This window comes from Plectropomus leopardus, chromosome 21 (assembly GCF_026936395.1).
Source record: "Plectropomus leopardus strain MGB_pleo_1.0 chromosome 21, ASM2693639v1, whole genome shotgun sequence".
NCBI classification, from domain to species: Eukaryota; Metazoa; Chordata; class Actinopteri; order Perciformes; family Serranidae; genus Plectropomus; species Plectropomus leopardus.
In genome coordinates this window covers 12,097,809-12,122,709 of record NC_142196.1, presented here as the reverse complement: position 1 = coordinate 12,122,709, position 24,901 = coordinate 12,097,809, and the positions used below count along the sequence as shown (strand labels likewise).

The window sequence follows — 24,901 nt, the reverse complement described above, 5'->3', positions numbered from 1 at the left end:
CAGCTGAAGGATTCTCTTTGAGAGCACTTGTTAGCACTTCAGTAACCATAAAGTGGGAGTATGCTCAGTGGCCTCAGCATAATAGCCTTTGTGAATGTGAGTTTCTTGCGGTGAACCGTTTGGCCTCGGGCTGCTTCGCTAGGTCCAAATTTCTCTGCTCACACATAAAGCAAAGTCATGTGGACCACTTCGCCTCAGGTCAGACAGGGACACGACTGCTCCAGACCTCATCTTCTCCAACAGGGCTTTGACACGCAGCTGCATTATTAACAATTAAATAACAAAGTATGGAGTGCAGTGTGCATGATTATACCAGTCACACTGAAAACCAATTATCTACTTTTGCCCATTGAATAATTTAACTAGACTATTTAAAGGAGCCATTAAGTGCGCTATCACTCAGTAGGCCCTCATTATTACTGGAGCTGCATTTTATCATGCATCTGTCTCCTCTGTTCAGATAACCAGGTCCTGCAGTTTGGGAAGCTGGTAAGCACCTCCAACACCTACGAACCTGTTGCCCCTGCAAACCCCAGGAAGCCTGTAATCGTGACAACAGACCAGCCTCTGCTCTGGAGCATGGGTATCCGTAAGCACAGGGAATGACATATTGGAAATCCTCCCTCTCAGGCAGTATTTGAATAATCAAAACAGGTATCTACTTTTCTACAGCTGAGCAAAATCACTAGTTTTATATGTTTTATACAGTATGAAGTAAAAGATGGAAAATGCTGAATGCACTATTACATGTGGCCAAAAATCTCACTCAAGTGTTTCTATGAGTATCCTGTGATATAATGATCGGGACATGGTCAGCTCTGTTGGAATGTGTGGCTAAATCCAAATGTCCAAATTTTACCGCACATGTAGAGTGCTGTCCAAATCCACAATTCATCCAGTCTAAAAGTGGCCTCAAGCGCCCATCTGCTGCATTCCGGGTAGTCTACTCCAGGTGCAGATTTCACTGGTTCAATTACCCACAACTCATTGCAATATGACATGAAACTTTAATTTTTCTATTTGCCAACTAAACAATAAATAATTATTATAAATTACTCTATTAAAACATGATTTAAAATCATGTAGGCCAGAAATAATATTCAAGCCACATTATGATAGAAAAATATGTAAAAGTGCTTTATAGGTAATCAAAATTCATTTTATTACTGCAGCCTGTCATACTGCCAAAAACTGTGCTGTGTAATGCCAAATACAGAGGCTAAGAAAAGTAGCTAAAAAACATTTAAAGAAAGTATCCAATGTAAGTAATAACCAACTTATTTAGTCATAATATCTGTATTTAAAAGCATTTCTCTATTAAAATGTGTGTCGCCTCTATGTTGTGAAAAATGTGTTAATATTGTTTTGTTCACTCATTTAAAAAAAGCCTACATGTGGAATTAACATGTTATCAGCAGACACCATTCATCAGTTTGGGTGAAGAATTGGACATCATCAATCAATCACCATGTACATGATTGTAGATGTCGCTCACACATTTCCATGACAACAAGCGAAACACACTGGAGATCTGTCTATCAGCGGCCTGCAGTCTCTGCCCTCGCAGACTTTACATGATGACAGTAAACATGTCATGGTACGTATGACAAAGGTCTGTGAGGATTGGCCTGCAAGTCTGGAAGGTGGACATTTGGATTCAGTCGAAAAAATTCTCAAACTGACCAAAAGAGCTTATTAATATTTTAGTATTTATACCATAGTGGCCATCAGTGTCAAGACTTCTTACTGTATTCATTCAACACTTCTGTTTTTTTTTCCATTACATGTATTTGCTTCCTCAATGTGAAGGGTTACATTCAAATAAAAGAAATAACCTTTTTAATCAATATGCACCATATACCACTAAAATCCAAGCCTTATTTCATACCAATGTCTGGTTCCCTTCATTAAAACATTTTTGACAACAGTGAAATTTGAAGAACAGAGATGATAGCATATTGCAAAGAATTATTGAGAGAGACATCATCACACCTAAAGTACATCTTCCTCTAGATGTCAACACACATCTGCTTTAAATCACAGCCTACACTTTGTGCCTTTAGCTTCAGTGCTTCTGTTCCACTGTCCACTTGTAGCTAACATTAACAAAATGTTAAGCACTATCGAACAAACTGTGCCTCTTTGATGACAGTTGAGCTTGACGTCTGTAAGTCAGACAAGGTAAAACAAAACGTTTGTATACACGCTGTAGTGATAGCAAGACTACTGGAATAGACATGACAAGTCAGTCTGTGGGTTTCCATTTGTTTTATTTACACATTGAAATACAAATGTTGTGCACAGATTGTAAAAATGTCATCCCTTCAGTCCCCAATCACACCAGCCCAATATCACCACCGTCTCCTGTCCCCGGGTTTTGAAGTTTGTGTTTTTTCTTGACCAGGATTTAACCGCCACTAGATGGAAAAAAAACAAAAAAACATGAGAGGACAATCCAACCTCTGCACTTTAGGATACTGTACATTACGATTATTGTAATGTACATTATTAAGGTAACAGACTAAATGAATAGCAGTTGAATGTTTTATCCTACTGTAAAAAATAAAATAAAATCATGAGTGTTACCAGTGCAAATGTTTTTTCTGTCTCTTTTTTTAGTGTAGTGATAAAACTTAAAGGCGCAGTGTGTCAGATTTAGTGTCATCTAGCATTGGGGTTGCAGAATGCAACCAACTAAATACCCCTCCCCTCACCCCTGTCTTTCGGAGTGTTTATAAGACCGTACAGCAGCCTTCTGGTAACGCAAGAACCCAAAAAAGCCCTCTTCAGAGCTGGTGTTTGATTTGTCTGCTCTGGGCTACTGTAGAAACATAATGGCACTTGTTAACATCATGTAATGTCGGGTGACAACTATAACAGATCACTGAAATTTACTGTAATTTGATCTGTGAAGAATTAGTGCTAGGGTGATAACAATACACACAATTCAAGGCTCAAATGCTGTCATTTTGGGATTATGATTGATATGTTTTCATATTTAATATAGAAAAATTAACACTTTCAAACAGGGTATCCAAATTCAATGAGCCTCTTACAGCTCTGGTAAATAAGTGGCATTTAAGTCATTTAGAGATTCATCTTCAGTTCAGTATAAGATTACATATACTACTTCATAAATACACTGAATGTGATTTTTAAATTGAGTATCACTGATATCTTTGACACACTAGGAGAAAATAATTAGACAGGGAAAGACAACCCCTTTCTGTTAACCCACCTCTTCACTGTTCTACTTCTATAATACTTGAAACATTTTTTTAACATTAACTGTATGACACAATTTTACTATATAAATATGTGTGTGTGTGTATGTTACTGCTACTTACACAATGATGTTGTTGATGGGGATGTGAATGAGTTTGACGAAGAAACCAATGAAGCCCATGATGGCAAACCCAATCGCTGTGGCCATAGCAATTTTCTGGAATTCTGTAGAAAGGCAAAAACAAAACAGACTACATCAACAACAAAAATCAATAGACCTTATCGAAGAAAAGTACTCATATTGCTCTTTAGATCATACATCTGTTAGCTGGCAGCTCTGACTTGAAATTAGGCAGCTGGGTTAAACTGGTGCTGCTGCCAACACAACACATACTGGGCCACAAAAGTAAGAATATGAACTTACCTTTTCTGTCTGGTTTTGTGCATCTCTTTACGAGCCTTATGGAGTCTTTGACGAACTGCCGGCTGGGCTCAACAAACTGCATTACCTGATCCATGGTGTTAAAGCTGCAGACAGAATAAAAACAAAATCAATGCTAATGCACAGGCTGCTTTAAGTGCTGACGTTGACTTCAACAGACTGAGCAACTCACGACTCCCACAACAATATACATGTTAATATACAGTAGATGCTCCCTCTTCAATCAAATATCAACCAATGTGTTGAAAGACGTGTCTTTTTCTTTAAAAAATAAACATTGAAGTTAGATGTTTCTCCAGTGCTAGCTAACGCTAACGCTATCGTGAGAAAAGCTACCAGGTCGACGTAACGTAACGTTAGCTGGAAATCCCGTAAACAAAACAAATATAAGACAGAACATCTAACACCAGTTAGTGTGTTAGCTTTATGTTAAAAAAATAATAATAATATAACAGCACTTAGCTTACCTGTGTCTGAGGTCGTGTGGGACGAGAGGACAGGCAGAAGAATGAAAGCCACGTAGCTTTTAGGCAGCTTGGTTAGAGAAGAAGAGCTGACGTAGACTTTACAAGCGCATGCGCACGATCCTCAGTCTCTTTGTTTATTTGAGCCTGAATTCTTATCCGCACTGCCACCTACAGGCCAGGAGGTTTAAATACAGCGTCAGCCTGTCAGTTTCGGGGGTTTACAGAAATAGTTGCAGGGGTTAACCCCATTTTACTCACGTTCTTGATAATACCTAGGTCTATTTGCTATTGGGAGAAGTTTGCTATCAGTCAGAACGCCTTGTATTGGTGAGCTTTAGGGAAAAGATCATGTTTAAAATGAATGGATTTCTGCCAAGAGGAAAATTTCTCCCATGTGCAGTTTATTCAACACCTTTTAGTTAGGCTGCAAAACAAAAATGCACTCCTGATTTTTAGACCTGATTTATTTTTATGCTTTAAAATATTACAGACAAGGGGTGTTTCTAGACTTTGAGCACATTGGGGGCTTAGCCTAATCCTCTGTAAGGGGGTCCAGGGAGAACCATGACCCCCTGGGAATTTTTTTTTCTAATGAACAAGCTCTGTTTTGATGTTATTATGCACTCTGGAACCTTGTCTACATTTTTTTTTTCATTCTGAATCAACCACAAACTTTGATTTAAAAAATATTAGTAGTTATTAGTAGTATATTAGTAGCTATTAGTTTTGAACTGAATATAACTGCTCAGTGGAAATATATTGACTAGACTTAGAAAAGTAGTTAAATGTATCAATTTATGTTAACAGTGGAGGAATGAAGTACATTTATTCAAGTGCAAGTTTGAATGGAATGACTGATTCTTAGATCCTCTATATGTAATTTGTGTTTTATATGAAGAGCTAGACAGATAGATGTATAGATAGATAGATAGATAGAAAACACCACTGTAACAAACTGAAATTATTTAAAATTTTAACCTGCTTTTCTTTTGATATGTTACTGTCTATTGTATGTAAACAGCTACCTGCACCATCACATTTACTGTGCATTCTGTCTGTGTATTTTTAATGATTTTAGAATTTAATATTTAAAATAATTCAACCATACGAGCCTTTGTTTCCTCTTCTTGTTCATACATATAAAAACATGTTAATACTGTATGTTTAGTGTCAGAGCAAGGCAGTTGTGGGATAAATTCTCATACATGGGGATGTTATTTTTTGTTATGTGGTAAAAAAGAAAGAAAGAAAAAGGAAAGAAGAATCTAGTCTCTCCAACTCACTAACACACTATATTTTTTTACTGTGAGTTTCTTAGAAAAAAGTAAGAACTGTTTTCATAGTACATTTTTGGAAAGAGGGTAGCTGACTGACAGAAAATTGAGTTATTGAGTGTGATTATGAACATTAAACATAACACACATTACTCGGAGGCAGCACTGGTGCTAGACTCCTTGTGGCCACCCCTCTTGCTCCAGCCACATTCCTTTAGTCTTAAATACTCAATCATGTGATTTAGATTAGGGTACCATTTCTAAACAGAATCCTGGCATTTTCTCTTGATCTTTGCTCCACATTTTATTGACTGTGTGGTGTAACAAGTACCACATTTAGATTAATACTCATATCCAGCAATGCAGCAAAAACATTGTGTATAATGTAGTGTACTGCATTCTACACATTGTTTTCCATCCATTATTTGGGCCTTAATAAATAAGCAAAATAGTAAATGATACTAAATAGTATTTTGCTACAGGCAGCAAGATTCCAATATTGTCATTTTAATGCATTGAATGTGGGTGAGTCCCATCAAAACTCAGTCATCTGATTGGTTTGCATGGCTAAGACTTTAAGACACTCATTCTCTCATTACTTATAGGCTACACTTAGCTAATCCTTTTTAAGTGCATCTGAAAAGGTCAACCAAACCGCTTGGGAAATGTTAACATTAACTATACACCCAAAAATCACGTGCACAGTAACTTTGACGCAAATGTCACAAACAAGCAGCAATTTTCAATATGTTTGCCAGTCTATCACGTTTATTTTTTACATTATGTACATATTGTTACATCAACAAGTTTTCGGTTTTCCTTCCTCATCTAACAGAAAGGCATCTGAAAAGGCAGACTGAATGATAAAACGCTGTTCAATGAAACAGTTCAATGAAGAAAAAAAAAACGAATCATTTTAGAGCTAATTGTTTCATGTTTTACTGTACTGATTAATATAAGTGCACATTTTAATTCTTAAAGTGATACAAAAGCAAAACAGGACTCACTTTATATCAACGGTCATCTAAGTGCTTTAACAAACAACCACAATATTGATCTGCAGTATTTTATACAGATGTGACTTTTAAAATGGCATTTGTAGAGTTTAGAGCCGTATTGTTCTCGTTACTATCCCCCCGCCACATTCAAACTTTAAGTTTTTAAAGGGCATTTAAGAGAGACTTTTAAGTCATTTTCATCCAAAACAAGTTGGCTGGCAAACATTTTTACAAGCTTACAAGATGGAACAGCATCTGCACTCAAGATACAAAACTGTCTAAACAAGGAATGTCCACATAGTAAAAAGACTGTTTCATCATGCAGTCCTGTTTAATGAATACAATTTTGACTAAAATGTCAGATACATCTTGAGATTTTATAAAATAAAGGAACTCTTGGTAGTGATCCAGCGACTTTTACCCTGTATTGTGCTCTTAGTCATTAAATACACCTGTTTCACAACAGTTACATTGATGCTTCTATAAAAGTGCGTAGAAGTGCTGTTTAAAAGATGATACAATGTCCTTCACTCTACAGTTAATGTGTCACTGTTCACTGCCAGGTGATGCCAAGCATGTTGCAGCTGATCTCCCACAGCTTTTGGGCCAATTCATCATCAGAAGCTGTTCTTGAGCACCTTGCAGGAGCGCAGTCACTGAGCAGTCACATGGAGACAGAAAATGACCATTACATAAAGTGTGCTTTATTTGTCATTATTGTGTAAAAATAAAATGGTTAACCCATATTTTCAAACAGTACACCCTTTTGTTAGTCAGCAGGTAGTAATAATAAGCAGCACGAAGCCTGCACTCTGACAGCTCTTGTAAAACCAATTGTAGGTTGGCTGAAATACTGTGTGTACCTGAAGTACCCTCCGCTCTGGCTCTCCAGGCCTGGCTCCACTGCACAGTAGATGGTGGTCTGTGCTCCCTCCAGTGTTGTCTTAGTGAAAATCCTGAAGATCTTCACTGCCACCTGGATACATTGGTGCTGATGCCTCCACAGGTCAGACTGCACCACCCCCGGGTGCAGAGAGAACACGCTCACCCCTGTACCTGCAACATGTATAGAAGCACCTACACAGTCACACATAGACAGTTTCAAACTTGACAACATAAACTGTGGGCTCCAATACCCATACTACCATATTATATATTGTATGCAAGAAAAAGATTTAGTATGTTCCAATACATAATATGTTAGATGCCATAATATGCCAAAAATACCAGGATGTTCTACTACATTCTACTACATCTGATTTTGCAGAATGCAAGCCAGCATGCTTTTTCTGGCTATTATTACTCACAATTCTCTGCACCGCAGGAGTTTTGTCACATCGACTGAGCTCCACAAACAGATGACAGCTGAACGTCAGCTGTTTGACAGCTGACAGAAGCTGAATAGTAATACAATTGTATTATATATTAATTGTTAAAGTGAATAACAATCATTTGGATTACCAACAAAGAAAACAAAAACAAAACAATAATAGAAAAATGAATATCTAGGCTAATTTTAGTAATGTAAAATGTTTTGAGCCACAGTGTGTGCTGTTATAACTTCATGGTTAAACTACCCACATTGCCAAGTAACAACAGCAGAGTGGCTGATCTCTGTCTCTGACGAGCTCCACAAGTGGTGTTATCTTTGATCTCCATGGCAACAGATATATAAGCAGGAGGGTTTAAGTTCAGGGCACAGTGTTTATGAAGACGTAGAATGTCCTGATTATGTGCATACTGCATGCAACAGTACATACTATGTAAGGGCAGCTGCAGTACCACTGACAGTAAAAAAGAATTAGTATGTGACTCGGAACCTACCCAAAAATTTTAAATGGGTCCTTCTGTACTTTCTGTTGCAATGTTATGTCGTGTTGTGCTGCATTTGAAATCACATACTATGCTCTACATACCTGATATCTATACTAATGATTGACATATTGCTGTGTAAATACAATGTAATATGTACTTTATCTCATATACTGTTTTAGCATACTATGTTACTATGTTAGTATGGGATTTTGGACACAGTTTATGCAAATGACATCAGCTGGCAGGAAGTCAACATGGCCCTGGCTGTTGCCTAGCAATCCAGTAAAAACAGTGTACACACATACTGTATATATATGTTAACACATGCAAACAAGTGTGTCTATGTTATGAACATTTGCACACTCTGCTATGGTTCTGCAGACAATCTACACATGTTTCTGTGTGACATATGCTGTATCAGTGATGGGTAAAGTGAAACTTTTGTTTTCAACATGTTTTATAGTCTAATCTCATGTTTGTTTTTAAGTAATAATAAAAATTGAGTTTTAATAGCTATACTCCAGATCTAGTGAATCAACCATTAGCCTGTGGGAATTGTAACATTAAAGTTTTTTTTTTCATTTCTTGGCCATCAAGCAAAAGAAAGAGCCGAGGGTTGAGAGAACAAAATGGCCCATTTCCAGGGAAAGTGTGATTCATATGTAATTGCTGCATTTGAGAAAGAAAAAAATTAGAAAAAAACACTTATGCAAGCAGTCCAGTGTGCATGTAATGGTTAGTTTGGACTTGCTTACGTCAGTCTTTTCTTATGTAAAACTAATTACAATGCTGCTCTTCTGATTTACTCAGCAACAGCTGCAAAGGCTCTTCCTCTCTCCCATTTGAGGTTATCTCTCAAGCCTCTAAACCCAGCCTTTCCTAAGTCCCCAATCTGTAATTTAGTTAAATTTCTTTCCTTCATCACTTTGTGACATGTCATAATGTACCATCTCACCTCACCTTTTAACTGTTTGGCAAGTGAGCGTGCAAAGAGGACGTTAGCCAGCTTGCTCTGCCCATAAGCCTTCATGGTATCATAGCTCCTTTCACTATTGATGTCATCCAGATGAAGTCCAGTCCAGGTGTGGGCCACTGATGCAACTATGACAATACGGGCAGGAGTTGAATGCTTAATGAGGTCCAGCAGCAGGTAAGTTAGCAGAAAATGACCTGAGGAAAGTCATGAGACACAAACCATGTCATAACACCATATTTTTTTAACCTTTCTAAGCCAAATGCATGCTCATTTTATCCACTCAAAGGTGTTATACTGCCAGATAACATAAAGATTTGGAAAAGCCACTCACAAAACACCCAACATAACCTAGTTTTTCATAAAAAAAAAAAACCAAAAAAAAAAACCCAGAGCAAATTGGATTGGGTTTTTTTTTCAAAAACATGGGAAGAAGGCAATGATAAAAGAAAATTTAAAAAAAAGATAAAATTACAAAAGGCAATGAAAGAAAAAAATTACCCAAAAATTGGCAAGAAATTAGTAAAAAGTACACGAAAATGAGCTGAGAATTTGTTTTAAGAAAAAGGAAAAAAAGAAAAACATAAGAAAAAATATCAAACAGCCAACAAGACTTGGCACAAGTGCGTAAAATCATAACAATTTTGTAAAATTATTTAAAATATGTTATTATGTTAATTATAATCATTGGGGTTTTTTCCCCTAGCTGTTTCAAAAATAATTTTCTAAATCTAATTTCTTGCAATTTTTGTCTTTTTTCTACATGTTTAAATAGCTGTAAAAAGCATCTGACAGCAGCACAAGAAAAGTGATGTTGCTCCATGTTTCAAAGGGTTATGAGAGAGTTGGAGCTTGTAGAAGTGAGAGCGCTGTCCCACTCTGTGAGACATCACCACCGACTGCCAACATGATGCTGTCTACTGTAGACTCTTCATAACTGACCTTTTCCTGTGTCGAAAAATATCATTGTTGCAGCTCTCTTGGTCAGTGTCGGACCTCGCACATTCTGCGTCCTAAGCAAGCTATATTTGTTGTAGGCATATATTACAAGCAAGAACAAGAGCTAATGAGAAATCTTTGTCTCTTTTTCATTCACTTGCCACGACTAACCTGGTCACTCTAGAGAAGTGGCATGCATCATGGTAGCTCAGTATTGCTGTAGTTCTAGTATGTCATGCTCATGTGATTCCACATGATGCAGGACAGTCACAAGTGGTTGCTATACTATACCTTATGAGCACACTGACGTAGCCTGACGTCAAAAATATGTCCTGACTGCTCTGTATGTACAATAAGTGAAAGGGGTAATTTTCCTTACCCAATAGCCCTAACTAACATGTTGCCTATATTTGTGTTGAACTTAACCTCATTATACATTGTGAGCTGTGTTAATGGAGAGTCTCAGGTGCTGCATATTGAAACTTATGCGATCAATAACTCACTGTATACATACTGTTCATATATGCGATGCCATTGCCTTTTGGTTTACATGTGAACTCTGTGAAGGACACTTAAAGATCCTGCTTTCCATACTATTGTTCTCTATTTCCTGTTCTACTGTTGACCTGACCAGAGTTTATCATTATTGAAAGTACATGTGTGCATGTAAAGGATGTTTTTGAATGTACAGTTATGTATGTGTGTGTATGACTGTGTGTCTGTGTCCTTGTTATGTTTGGTGACCATGGCGGCACACAGTCTGTTCTTCTCACTGTCAGCCTGTGACAAAAATACCACAGAGGAAAAAATTTTTTTGAGGGAAGCCATAGTCCAGTAGGGGGAAAACATGGCAAGCCTGCACTCTGGTTCATTTTCCTGGCTGACATGTTGACCAGCTAAACAAAAAAAATCCCTCCTGTCACTAAATAAGCGTATTATTTAATCAGTCACAGACATGACTGCCAACAATTTATGTCACATCAATTACCAAGACTGAGCAGTCTCTCTTGTATTTATCTCGCTGATAAACATCAAAGCCAACCAAACCACTTCATAACATTTCATGCCTGATTGACAGATTCTTGAAAAATGCACGTTAACATGAAATTTATTAAATCCACGTCGAGACTGCAGCTTCCAGCATGACTTACCCAAATGATTGACGCCTAACTGCATTTCAAATCCGTCAGCAGTCTTCGAGTAGGGACACATCATGACGCCTGCATTGTTTATCAGAATATTTATTTGTTTCTCCTCTGAAAAGATCAGCCCACACAAACACAAAAAATAAGGAAATGTTAGTAATAATTTCACCAGAAGAACCATATATTTAAGGGGTAGTATGTTGGATTTTGTGGCATCAAGCAGTGAGGATTGCAGATTTTCCCATGTGCCAAGCATTAATTCCCAGTTAGAATTCCTTCATTGTTTATTGTTCAGAAGGTTTTTACCGGGTACCAAATTATCCACAGAGGTCTCTTCCTCTCCAAAACAAACACGTCAGTTGATTAAAATTGGTAAAAATCAGTGCTTTTCCAATGTTGTTTGGCTAATCACAAATGAGCCACCAGCTAGCCTTGCACCTGGTAATGTGTGCTCAGCTTTTTTCTCCGATAACTTTGGATCCAGATGTTCAGGAGGCTCTTACCAGGAGCCAAATTATCAACAGAGGTCTCTTCCTCTCCAAAACAAACATACCAATTGATTTACATTTGAAAAAACAATAAATAAAGCAATTTGACATTAAAAATCAATGCTTTTTCAATGCTGTTTGGCATGTCAGAGAGGGGCTACAAACTACAGAGGCCAACGCAAAAACTAACAATCAGGAAACATTTTAAGTCTCTCTAGTGTCTTGCTCACAGGTACAAAGACAGGAAGAGCCAGTGATCAAACCACCAACTGTGCCATTTCAAAGACATGAATGGTTAGAATCCTACCTTTGTTGATAAGTTCAGCAAATGTTTTGATGGACTTGCTGTCAGAGAGATCCAGTTTCCTGATGACCACATTCTCATTTCCTGTGTCTTCTAAAATGTCCGTGCGGGCCTCCTCTGCCCTCTCCAGGTCTCTGCACGCCATGATGATGCGGGCGCCTGAAAAACAAGAACCAAAGGCCACAACATATGTTAATAATGTCACATTCTTCCATTTCATCACTACTTCCCTCGCACATCTGAAGAAACACATCTGAGGTGACATCTTATGACTACAGATGAGGCGAGGTTTCAGCCCCCTTTTTACTCCAAAGTAAGATGAATAAGCAAGTGTAGAAGCTACAGTTATAAACGCATGGATAGGCAAAATCCCTCAAGGTTTCCAAACTCACAACTTCAAATATGCCCGTTTGCAGGCACACAAAGCCTACGCCAATCAAGAAGGAAGTACACAACTCTCTCAGCGTACTTTTGATCATCCTCTAATGTTCTCTAACCTCTCATTTAGCCAGCTGCCCCGCTCACATGAACACAGGACCCTCTCAACTGTGCCATTCGTCTCTGACGCAAATTACGAGGCATTCTCCTTAATGAGCCCAGAAAGGGGGTTTGAGGACATGTACACACAGACACACACACACACACAGACACACACACACACACACACACACATACACACTCTGCTCACAAAAACTAACAAATAGAGAGGCAACTCCCCCACCACCACACACCGACACACACATACAAAATAGCTGCTGTGCCCACCAATTATAGATGAGGAGAGCCATTAATCAGTTGGAGCGTAGCGTCTGTATCCCATCACAGTGTCTTTGTTCCCCCCCTGCTGTTCCCATGTGGGTGAACCCAATTGTTCCCACATTCCCTTGGCAGCCAAGTTCACTCAATTCAATAAAATAGTAAACAAACAGTGAGAATGGAAGGTTATACTGAGTTAAGGATCATGCAGCAGATGGTTGTACGGTGTTATGCATGCATAAATCAGTATGCAGATAATGATTTGAGTCAAACCTGATCAAATCCAGTAAATTTAGATGTAATGAATTTTACAGCCAAACAAATAAATGATTAAAAACGCTGAGATTAATTTCCGTCGTCCTGATACTGTGCCCCAGGGAACCACCTTCTGTTATGAATCCTTGCAAAGATAATCATGTTGTCATCATGTCATTGCATAATCCTATTTACTGAAAGGCGATACAATCATTTGACAGTGAATCCTTCAGAAGCAATGACCAGTAGTGTTGTTATTCTCTGAAAGTGATGACTTGTTTTTGTCTTTCCTTTGTCACTTTTCATTTCTCCCATTGTTCTGTATTTCTTTTCATGTTATTCTACAACAAGCATCACTGCACAAAATGAAAAGTCCTGGCTGCCCTTTCATTTACAAAATAAAACGAGCACAAATGCACAGTGGTTGTTTTCAAAACGCGGAGGTAGATGCCATGCTGAGCCTTTCAAGTGAAAACGAATGACAAAACTGAATCACATATGCAGAACCACTTTTCATATTACTCAGTCTGCATGTGTGTCTGTGTGTCTCTTATCTGTGTGCACACACTGCTGGGTGCACCCTCCAATCTCTCTTTGTTTCCTGTCTGGCTCAGGAGGGGACTAGACGCTCACAATGCTCCCTCTGTCCCCTTGATGCCTCGTCTGTCTTCCATCACTGCCACTTGTCTTTCACTTGGATTGTTGAAGTGTGAAGCAAGATGCTCATTTCGGTTATCTCTTTTCTCTGTTCTTTATTTTGCTCTTGGAATATGTGAGAACGTAAGTTATACTTAGGCTATAAAATCACTTGTTACAGTCCCTCCAAAACATCTAGAGTAAAGACAGAATAAGAAAACAAGTAGGATTAAATTGGATTCTGTGAGGGTGGTCTGAGGACGGAGGGCACAATCAAAGATCACGCTTCATAGACTTTAAACCACCCAAAGCATTAGAGGTGCTTAATTCCTGGGGAAAAAGAGAGGAATGTGTAAGTCCCACTTTGAAAGTCGGCGAAAATTAACGAAAAAATTGCAAAGAGGCAGGTAAACATAAATGCGAGTGAGCAAGAAATAGACTGAGGCAGGTGGAGAGAGACAGCTGGACAGACAAGCCTGAACGGTACCTCTTCTTGCCAGATCCCTGGCTGTTTCTTTTCCAATACCAGTGTTGGCCCCGGTGATGATGACTGTTTTCCCATCCAGCCTCTCCTCAGATGACCAGCGGTGACAGCAAACACTCCTGAACAACACACAACCACAAAAATGTTGATAATAAATGGCATTTACATAATACATAATGGACATAATAACTATTATTTGTCAGTTTCCAATCCCCTTTGATATTACTGTCTATAACGACTTTGTCTTTTAATGCTCTTTCACACAGAGATGTAATCATTTGTGGAATTTACCACAAAAGTTAAGATATAGAAATATTATTAACAGAAAAATCAAACATGCTCAAGCATTACCTATACACTGATGAGAACAGAGACTAACAAAAAAACTAACATTTTTGTTGCATATAAGAATGTAAAGCAAACATTTCACATATGGTTTTGTATGTTATGCTACCCTATATTTCCTTATTTATGAATATGATGTAAATACAGGGTGGCTATTTTCCTGTAATAATAAAAAAAAATCTCTTACAGATTCACTTAATCAAAAACAATCAGAGTTGTAACTTTAACTGTTTTTCATTTACCAATGACAAGCAATTACAAGCAAAAACAACAACAACAACAACAACAACAACAACAACAACAACAACAACAACGGTCTAAATCGACGCAATTTACACATTTTAACACTAATCTAATCTACTGTAAAATGTGCTGGTACAACGTAATGTCATCTCCCTAAAGTTACTAACATTTCTTTCATTAATAAAACCAGCGACCTAACCTTTAATTTTCACGTTTCATTTTTCCTACCTGCAGTACATTCTTCCTCAGGAGCAACAGATTTCCACCGCAGGACCAGTGTGCGACTTCAGCAAGAAATGAATTTACCTCCCAGTCCTCCCAGCAGTTCGTCAATGGATTTCGTGCTTGTCATCTCTGCCCACCCCGCCGCGTTTGTCATGACAATAACACCGCTGGGCCAATCAGCAGCGAGCTGACGCATAATTGATTTGCAAGTTGCAGGCTGTGGAAGAGCTCCTGCTGCCGGAGAGACTCAAGTCCCAAAGACTGAGCTGACCAGAGAGGAGTCCGGTAGGAAATCTAATCTGTCAAAATAATTGAGTTATTTTCTCCACCGCCGTATGTGAGACCACTGCGCCTCAGAAAAGTGCAAATATAAATGCCTCCCCCAAAAATGACATACTTAAAGCATAAGATCTAATCATCTACTATAGAAAAAGGGCTATGAGCCTTTTAACATTTGTAATAATAAACATGCTTTTGCAATAATAATTGTATTTGGGGCCGTATGAAGGTCCTTTTAAGGGGAACTGCGCCCCTTTTCAAAGTCATACATGTAATTTCTATGGTGTAAAACATCCCAGAATATTAGTAAACATGAGCAACTCTCTCCCAAATCCAAAAGCCACAGTGCTAAAATTCAACTTTGTGATGTAACTGAGTATAAAGTCTGGAGCTGCAGAGCACCCACATGAATGCTCTGAGTATATGAGTGCACTTTCAGTTTTAAGAACACGAATAGAAACAGAATAAACCTCATTGGGGTTTAAAAAAGAAAACAATATTCTGTGGGCCCACAAAATCAGGTTCCCATTCATTTCCAGTGGAGCAATTCCAGACTCAATACCCTATGACATCACCAGTTTTAAACTTACTTAATATAATAACATATTGGTATTCTTAATTTAGTGGGTGCTCTCCTTTAAAAGGTTTTTAAAATGTCTTAAAGGGTTGTGCCAAGGTAGCCTGTTAATTATTTTTTTTTATCTTGCTCTTTCATGACTGTTCTTGATGGCACATTAACTATTACTATCCACACTTAAATGACATACTATACTACACATAATCATGATTTTTTTTGATGACATACTATTTTATGACAATTTAATGATACATTAAACATCATACTATACAATAATGTTTTTAGGATTTTTTTTAACTGACATACCATATTATGACAAATGTATGATCCTTTGAATTTCATACTGTACAATTGTGTTTGTGAGATTTTTTTAAGGACATCATACTATACTATGAGCTTTTTATGATTTTTTTTTTTTTCAATCTAAATTGAAATTTTTAGGGACTTGGTTTCAATTTTTTTTTGGACAACATATTATATTATCAACCTTTTATATGTTTTTTTGAGCTACAAACTATATTATGGCATTTATATGATATTATTAGTGACATAGGCCTACTTTACTATGACAATTTTCTGGGGTTTTTTTTCAGCAACATACTATACTATGATGTTTTGACGATTTTGCTGAAGACATACTATACCATGACAATTTTCAAACATTTTTGAACAACATACTATACTTTGACGTTTTTGAGCTATTTTGGAAGACATACTCTACTATAACGTTTTTATGCTGTTTTGGACAACATGAGTTTTTTTCATGTAAGGACACACTTGATGTTTTCTGCTATTTTTTACCAAAATACTGAAGTATTACTTCTATGGTATTTTGGAAGACATTTTATACTATGGCATTTTATTAATTTTTGGACAACATACAATACTATGGAGTTTTTGTGCATTTTCTGATGTCATAATATAGGCTACTATAACGTTTTTATAAATTTTGATTGATGTTCTCTCCTGTGATATTTTAAGGAATTTTTCGATGACATATTATACCATGACAATTTTATGCATTTTTTTTTTTTTTTTTGCAATTGTAGTTGACAGAATATTTTTATTATCATTACTCACCTTATGTCGTCACTTCAGGTGACGTGGTGCTGGAACACGGATGTTACCGCTGTTTGCTATGTAGTTGAACACCTGTGTGCTACCGTACAACTTGTCCGGAAATGTTTGATACAACTGTTTACCACAATAAATCCAAAGAAACGCTGTCATCGGAGTCGTCTCACTCGTTCCTCTGCTCAGCCTCTCGGCGGCTAACTTCTGACAGTCTGATAGTCCCCACATTTTGTCATCAAAAAAGAAAATACGGATTTCGTAAAAGGAGCCACGTCATTCCACATCACCGAGACAGACGCTGATGGTGGGTCTACTGTTGAGCCTACACACTATTCCCAGGATTGTGACAGAACGGCGGGGCCCGATCGCAACACACCTGCGGTATGTAACCCGTGTGTTGTCCTGTGTTATGGCTTGTTTGAAAGGCTGTCTAATTTTATTGCTGCCACGAGCAGATTTTGTTGTGTGTGGTGTGGGCTCAGTGCGCATGGGATGTGGATTGCATGGCTGCATTGCGCGCTGTGGTTTTTATTTATTTATTTATTTTATTTTTTTTGTTTCGGGTGTGTTTGGTCATTTAAAAAAAAAAACAAACTTTAATGCTATATCGTGTTTTGGCACGCTATTTTGGACTTTTCTAAGGTGTTTTCAGCTGTTTTTTGGGACATGTCATATTTTAACATTTTTGCCATACTTTTGGGTCATTTTTTCAACATGCATTTTTATAGTTTTTGGCCATTCTTGCAAGATTCTATGCTATGGCATGTGTCAGCATGCTCTTTTATTCTGTTTTGAGGTGTTTTCAGCTGTTTTTGGGACATGTCATATTTTGACATTCTTGCCATACTATAGCTTTGCCTTCTAAGTCATTATTTCAACATACTTTTTTTATGGTACACGATTTTGGACTGTTGGAAATTGTTTCCAGATGTTTTTGGGACATGTCATATTTTGACATTTTTGCCATACTATGGCTTTAACCTTTTGGCTTTGTAGGTGCTTTAATCTGTTTTTGGAACATGTCATATTTGCGACATTTCTTGCCACATAAAAGCCTTGACATTTTGGTCATTTTTTCAACATGCATTTTATGCTGTTATTGTCTATTTTTGAAAGATGTTATGCTATGGCATGTCTTGGCACGTTATTTTAGTTTGTTTTAAGGTGTTTTCAGCTGTTTTTGGGACATGTCATATTTTAACATTTTTGCCATACTATAGCCTTGCCTTTTTAGTCATATTTTCAAAATGAATTTATATGGTATTTTTGAACATTTTTTAAACATTTTATGCTATGACATGTCTTGGCACGCTATTTTAGGTTGTTTTAAGGTGTTTTCAGCTGTTTTTGGGACATGTCATATTTTTACATTTTTGCCATACTATAGCCTTGCCTTTTGGGTCATTTTTTCATCATGCATTTTTATGGTGTTTTTGTCCATTTTTGAAAGATTTTATGCTATGGCATGTCTTGGCACGCTATTTTAGACTGTTTTGAGGTGTTTTCAGCTGTTTTTGGGACATGTCATATTTTGACATTTTTGCCATACTATAGCCTTGCCTATGGGTCATTTTTTCAACATGCATTTTTATGGTGTTTTTGGCCATTTTTGAAAGATTTTATGCTATGGCATGTTTTGGCACACTATTTTAGACTGTTTTGAGGTGATTTCAGCTGTTTTTGGGACATGTCATATTTTGACGTTTTTGCCATACTATAGCCTTGCCTTTTGGGTCATTTTTTCAACATGCATTTTCATGGTGTTTTTGTCCATTTTTGAAAGATTTTATGCTATGGCATGTCTTGGCATGCTATTTTAAACTGTTTTGAGGTGTTTTCAGCTGTTTTTGGGACATGTCATATTTTGACATTTTTGCCATACTATAGCCTTGCCTTTTGGGTCATTTTTTCATCATGCATTTTTATGGTGTTTTTGTCCATTTTTGAAAGATTTTATGCTATGGCATGTCTTGACACGCTATTTTAGACTGTTTTGAGTTGTTTTCAGCTGTTTTTGGGACATGTCATATTTTGACATTTTGCCATACTATAGCCTTGCCTCTTTGGTCATTTTTCAACATGCATTTTTATGGTGTTTTTGTCCATTTTTGAAAGATTTTATGCTATGGCGTGTCTTGGCACGCTATTTTAGACTGTTTTGAGGTGTTTTCAGCTGTTTTTGGGACATGTCATATTTTGACATTTTTGCCATACTATAGCCTTGCCTTTTGGGTCATTTTTTCAACATGCATTTTTATGGTGTTTTTGTCCATTTTTGAAAGATTTTATGCTATGGCATGTCTTGGCACGCTATTTTAGACTGTTTTGAGGTGTTTTCAGCTGTTTTTGGGACATGTCATATTTTGACATTTTTGCCATACTATAGCCTTGCCTTTTGGGTCATTTTTTCATCATCCATTTTTATGGTGTTTTTGTCCATTTTTGAAAGATTTTATGCTATGGCATGTCTTGGCACACTATTTTAGACTGTTTTAAGGTGTTTTCAGCTGTTTTTGGGACATGTCATATTTTGACATTTTTGCCATACTATAGCCTTGCCTCTTTGGTCATTTTTCAACATGCATTTTTATGGTGTTTTTGTCCATTTTTGAAAGATTTTATGCTATGGCATGTCTTGGCACGCTATTTTAGTTTGTTTTAAGGTGTTTTCAACTGTTTTCATATTTTGACATTTTTGCCATAGTATAGCCTTGCCTCTTTGGTCATTTTTTCAACATGCATTTTTATGGTGTTTTTGTCCATTTTTGAAAGATTTTATGGTATGGCGTGTCTTGGCATGCTATTTTAGACTGTTTTGAGGTGTTTTCAGCTGTTTTTGGGACATGTCATATTTTGACATTTTTGCCATACTATAGCCTTGCCTCTTTGGTCATTTTTTCAACATGCATTTTTATGGTGTTTTTGTCCATTTTTGAAAGATTTTATGCTATGGCATGTCTTGGCATGCTATTTTAGACTGTTTTTAGGTGTTCTCAGCTGTTTTTGGGACATGTCATATTTTGACATTTTTGCCATACTATAGCCTTGCCTTTTGGGTCATTTTTTCAACATGCATTTTTATGGTGTTTTTTTTTTCCATTTTTGAAAGATTTTATGCTATGGCATGTTTTGGCACGCTATTTTAGACTGTTTTGAGGTGTTTTCAGCTGTTTTTGGGACATGTCATATTTTGACATTTTTGCCATACTATAGCCTTGCCTCTTTGGTCATTTTTTCAACATGCATTTTTATGGTGTTTTGTCCATTTTTGAAAGATTTTATGCTATGGCGTGTCTTGGCACGCTATTTTAGACTGTTTTGAGGTGTTTTCAGCTGTTTTTGGGACATGTCATATTTTGACATTTTTGCCATACTATAGCCTTGCCTCTTTGGTCATTTTTTCAACATGCATTTTTATGGTGTTTTTGTCCATTTTTGAAAGATGTTATGCTATGGCATGTCTTGGCATGCTATTTTAGACTGTTTTGAGGTGTTTTCAACTGTTTATGGGACATGTCATAATTTGACATTTTTTGCCATACTATAGCCTTGCCCCTTTGGTTATTTTTTCAACAAGCATTTTTATGGTGTTTTTGGCCAGTTTTGAAAGATTTTATGCTATGGCGTGTCTTGGCACGCTATTTTAGACTGTTTTGAGGTGTTTTCAGCTGTTTTTGGGACATGTCATATTTTGACATTTTTGCCATACTATAGCCTTGCCTCTTTGGTCATTTTTTCATCATGCATTTTTATGGTGTTTTTGTCCATTTTTGAAAGATTTTATGCTATGGCATGTTTTGGCACGCTATTTTACACTGTTTTGAGGTGTTTTCAGCTGTTTTTGGGACATGTCATATTTTGACATTTTTGCCATACTATAGCCTTGCCTCTTTGGTCATTTTTCAACATGCATTTTTATGGTGTTTTTGTCCATTTTTGAAAGATTTTATGCTAGGGCATGTCTTGGCATGCTATTTTAGACTGTTTTGAGGTGTTTTCAGCTGTTTTTGGGACATGTCATATTTTGACATTTTTGCCATAGTATAGCCTTGCCTCTTTGGTCATTTTTTCATCATGCATTTTTATGGTGTTTTTGTCCATTTTTGAAAGATTTTATGCTATGGCATGTCTTGGCACACTATTTTAGACTGTTTTGAGGTGTTTTCAGCTGTTTTTGGGACATGTCATATTTTGACATTTTTGCCATACTATAGCCTTGCCTCTTTGGTCATTTTTCAACATGCATTTTTATGGTGATTTTGTCCATGTTTGAAACATTTTATGCTATGACATGTCTTGGCACGCTATTTTAGACTGTTTTAAGGTGTTTTCAGCTGTTTTTGGGACATGTCATATTTTGACATTTTTGCCATACTATAGCCTTGCCTTTTGGGTCATTTTTTCAACATGCATTTTTATGGTGTTTTTGTCCATTTTTGAAAGATTTTATGCTATGGCATGTTTTGGCATGCTATTTTACACTGTTTTGAGGTGTTTTCAGCTGTTTTTGGGACATGTCATATTTTGACATTTTTGCCATACTATAGCCTTGCCTCTTTGGTCATTTTTTCAACATGCATTTTTATGGTGTTTTTGTCCATTTTTGAAAGATTTTATGCTATGGCGTGTCTTGGCACGCTATTTTAGACTGTTTTGAGGTGTTTTCAGCTGTTTTTGGGACATGTCATATTTTGACATTTTTGCCATACTATAGCCTTGCCTCTTTGGTCATTTTTTCATCATGCATTTTTATGGTGTTTTTGTCCATTTTTGAAAGATGTTATGCTATGGCATGTCTTGGCATGCTATTTTAGACTGTTTTGAGGTGTTTTCAGCTGTTTTTGGGACATGTCATATTTTGACATTTTTGCCATACTATAGCCTTGCCTTTTGGGTCATTTTTTCAACATGCATTTTTATGGTGTTTTTGTCCATTTTTGAAAGATTTTATGCTATGGCATGTCTTGGCACGCTATTTTACACTGTTTTGAGGTGTTTTCAGCTGTTTTTGGGACATGTCATATTTTGACATTTTTGCCATACTATAGCCTTGCCTTTTGGGTCATTTTTTCATCATGCATTTTTATGGTGTTTTTGTCCATTTTTGAAACATTTTATGCTATGGCATGTCTTGGCACGCTATTTTAGACTGTTTTGAGGTGTTTTCATCTGTTTTTGGGACATGTCATATTTTGACATTTTTGCCATAGTATAGCCTTGCCTCTTTGGTCATTTTTTCAACATGCATTTTTATGGTGTTTTTGTCCATTTTCAAAAGATGTTATGCTATGGCATGTCTTGGCACGCTATTTTAGACTGTTTTGAGGTGTTTTCAGCTGTTTTTGGGACATGTCATATTTTGACATTTTTGCCATACTATAGCCTTGCCTCTTTGGTCATTTTTTCAACATGCATTTTTATGGTGTTTTTGTCCATGTTTGAAACATTTTATGCTATGGCATGTCTTGGCAAGCTATTTTAGGTTGTTTTAAGGTGTTTTCAGCTGTTTCTGGGACATGTCATATTTTGACATTTTTGCCATACTATAGCCTTGCCTTTTGGGTCATTTTTTCAACATGCATTTTTATGGTGTTTTTGTCCATTTTTGAAAGATTTTATGCTATGGCGTGTCTTGGCACGCTATTTTAGACTGTTTTGAGGTGTTTTCAGCTGTTTTTGGGACATGTCATATTTTGACATTTTTGCCATACTATAGCCTTGCCTCTTTGGTCATTTTTTCAACATGCATTTTTATGGTGTTTTTGTCCATTTTTGAAAGATTTTATGCTATGGCATGTCTTGGCATGCTATTTTAGACTGTTTTTAGGTGTTTTCAGCTGTTTTTGGGACATGTCATATTTTGACATTTTTGCCATACTATAGCCTTGCCTCTTTGGTCATTTTTTCATCATGCATTTTTATGGTGTTTTTGTCCATTTTTGAAAGATGTTATGCTATGGCATGTCTTGGCATGCTATTTTAGACTGTTTTGAGGTGTTTTCAGCTGTTTTTGGGACATGTCATATTTTGACATTTTTGCCATACTATAGCCTTGCCTCTTTGGTCATTTTTTCAACATGCATTTTTATGGTGTTTTTGTCCGTTTTTGAAAGATTTTATGCTATGGCATGTCTTGGCACGCTATTTTAGACTGTTTTGAGGTGTTTTCAGCTGTTTTTGGGACATGTCATATTTTGACATTTTGCCATACTATAGCCTTGCCTTTTGGGTCATTTTTTCAACATGCATTTTTATGGTGTTTTTGTCCATTTTTGAAAGATTTTATGCTATGGCGTGTCTTGGCACGCTATTTTAGACTGTTTTGAGGTGTTTTCAACTGTTTTTGGGACATGTCATATTTTGACATTTTTGCCATACTATAGCCTTGCCTCTTTGGTCATTTTTTCAACATGCATTTTTATGGTGTTTTTGTCCATGTTTGAAAGATTTTATGCTATGGCATGTCTTGGCACGCTATTTTAGACTGTTTTAAGGTGTTTTCAGCTGTTTTTGGGACATGTCATATTTTGACATTTTTGCCATACTATAGCCTTGCCTCTTTGGTCATTTTTTCAACATGCATTTTTATGGTGTTTTTGTCCATTTTTGAAAGATGTTATGCTATGGCATGTCTTGGCATGCTATTTTAGACTGTTTTGAGGTGTTTTCAGCTGTTTTTGGGACATGTCATATTTTGACATTTTTGCCATACTATAGCCTTGCCTCTTTGGTCATTTTTCAACATGCATTTTTATGGTGATTTTGTCCATGTTTGAAAGATTTTATGCTATGGCATGTCTTGGCAAGCTATTTTAGGTTGTTTTAAGGTGTTTTCAGCTGTTTCTGGGACATGTCATATTTTGACATTTTTGCCATACTATAGCCTTGCCTTTTGGGTCATTTTTTCAACATGCATTTTTATGGTGTTTTTGTCCATTTTTGAAAGATTTTATGCTATGGCATGTTTTGGCATGCTATTTTACACTGTTTTGAGGTGTTTTCAGCTGTTTTTGGGACATGTCATATTTTGACATTTTTGCCATACTATAGCCTTGCCTCTTTGGTCATTTTTTCAACATGCATTTTTATGGTGTTTTTGTCCATTTTTGAACGATTTTATGCTATGGCGTGTCTTGGCATGCTATTTTAGACTGTTTTGAGGTGTTTTCAGCTGTTTTTGGGACATGTCATATTTTGACATTTTGCCATACTATAGCCTTGCCTCTTTGGTCATTTTTCATCATGCATTTTTATGGTGTTTTTGTCCATTTTTGAAAGATGTTATGCTATGGCATGTTCTGGCATGCTATTTTAGACTGTTTTGAGGTGTTTTCAGCTGTTTTTGGGACATGTCATATTTTGACATTTTTGCCATACTATAGCCTTGCCTTTTGGGTCATTTTTCAACATGCATTTTATGGTGTTTTTGTCCATTTTTGAAAGATTTTATGCTATGGCATGTCTTGGCACGCTATTTTAGACTGTTTTAAGGTGTTTTCAGCTGTTTTTGGGACATGTCATATTTTGACATTTTTGCCATACTATAGCCTTGCCTTTTGGGTCATTTTTTCATCATGCATTTTTATGGTGTTTTTGTCCATTTTTGAAAGATTTTATGCTATGGCGTGTCTTGGCACGCTATTTTAGACTGTTTTGAGGTGTTTTCAACTGTTTTTGGGACATGTCATATTTTGACATTTTTGCCATACTATAGCCTTGCCTTTTGGGTCATTTTTCAACATGCATTTTTATGGTGTTTTTGTCCATTTTGAAAGATGTTATGCTATGGCATGTTTTGGCACGCTATTTTAGACTTTTTTGAGGTGTTTTCAGCTGTTTTTGGGACATGTCATATTTTGACATTTTTGCCATACTATAGCCTTGCCTCTTTGGTCATTTTTTCAACATGCATTTTTATGGTGTTTTTGTCCATGTTTGAAAGATTTTATGCTATGGC

At 36.7% G+C, this 24,901-nt stretch overlaps 3 protein-coding genes across 6 annotated transcripts in view; 1 reads left to right on the top strand and 2 right to left on the bottom strand.

Moving 5' to 3' along the window:
- Positions 1-2,595, top strand: part of tpk1 (thiamin pyrophosphokinase 1) — a 77,787-nt gene extending 75,192 nt beyond the window's left edge. For all 3 annotated transcript variants that reach the window (XM_042510281.2, XM_042510282.2, XM_088071670.1), the window contains exon 9: positions 461-2,595. In XM_042510281.2, the coding sequence (XP_042366215.2) occupies positions 461-606 (146 nt within the window). In that variant the 3' untranslated portion in view covers positions 607-2,595. The remainder of the gene's footprint in view (positions 1-460) is intronic.
- sec61g (SEC61 translocon subunit gamma) lies at positions 2,254-4,295 on the bottom strand. 2 transcript variants are annotated; one of them, XM_088071671.1, is made up of 4 exons: positions 4,135-4,293; positions 3,650-3,753; positions 3,348-3,450; positions 2,254-2,417 (listed from the first exon to the last, which is right to left on the bottom strand). In XM_088071671.1, exons 2-4 carry the CDS (start codon positions 3,741-3,743, stop codon positions 2,408-2,410), a joined length of 207 nt encoding a protein of 68 aa, XP_087927797.1. In that variant the 5' UTR covers positions 3,744-3,753; positions 4,135-4,293; the 3' UTR covers positions 2,254-2,407. The 2 variants fall into 2 exon arrangements, with proteins under 2 accessions (XP_087927797.1, XP_087927798.1); XM_088071672.1 differs by lacking the exon at positions 2,254-2,417 and having other exon boundaries at positions 3,344-3,450; positions 4,135-4,295.
- A 1,835-nt stretch (positions 4,296-6,130) lies between these two features.
- LOC121960618 (retinol dehydrogenase 12) lies at positions 6,131-15,158 on the bottom strand. Its single transcript, XM_042510404.2, has 7 exons — positions 15,018-15,158; positions 14,205-14,320; positions 12,074-12,229; positions 11,285-11,389; positions 9,182-9,391; positions 7,270-7,462; positions 6,131-7,062 (listed from the first exon to the last, which is right to left on the bottom strand). The coding sequence occupies exons 1-7, from the start codon at positions 15,026-15,028 to the stop codon at positions 6,960-6,962; spliced, it is 894 nt and encodes a 297-aa protein (XP_042366338.1). The 5' UTR covers positions 15,029-15,158; the 3' UTR covers positions 6,131-6,959.
- Between the last annotated feature and the right edge of the window lie 9,743 nt (positions 15,159-24,901).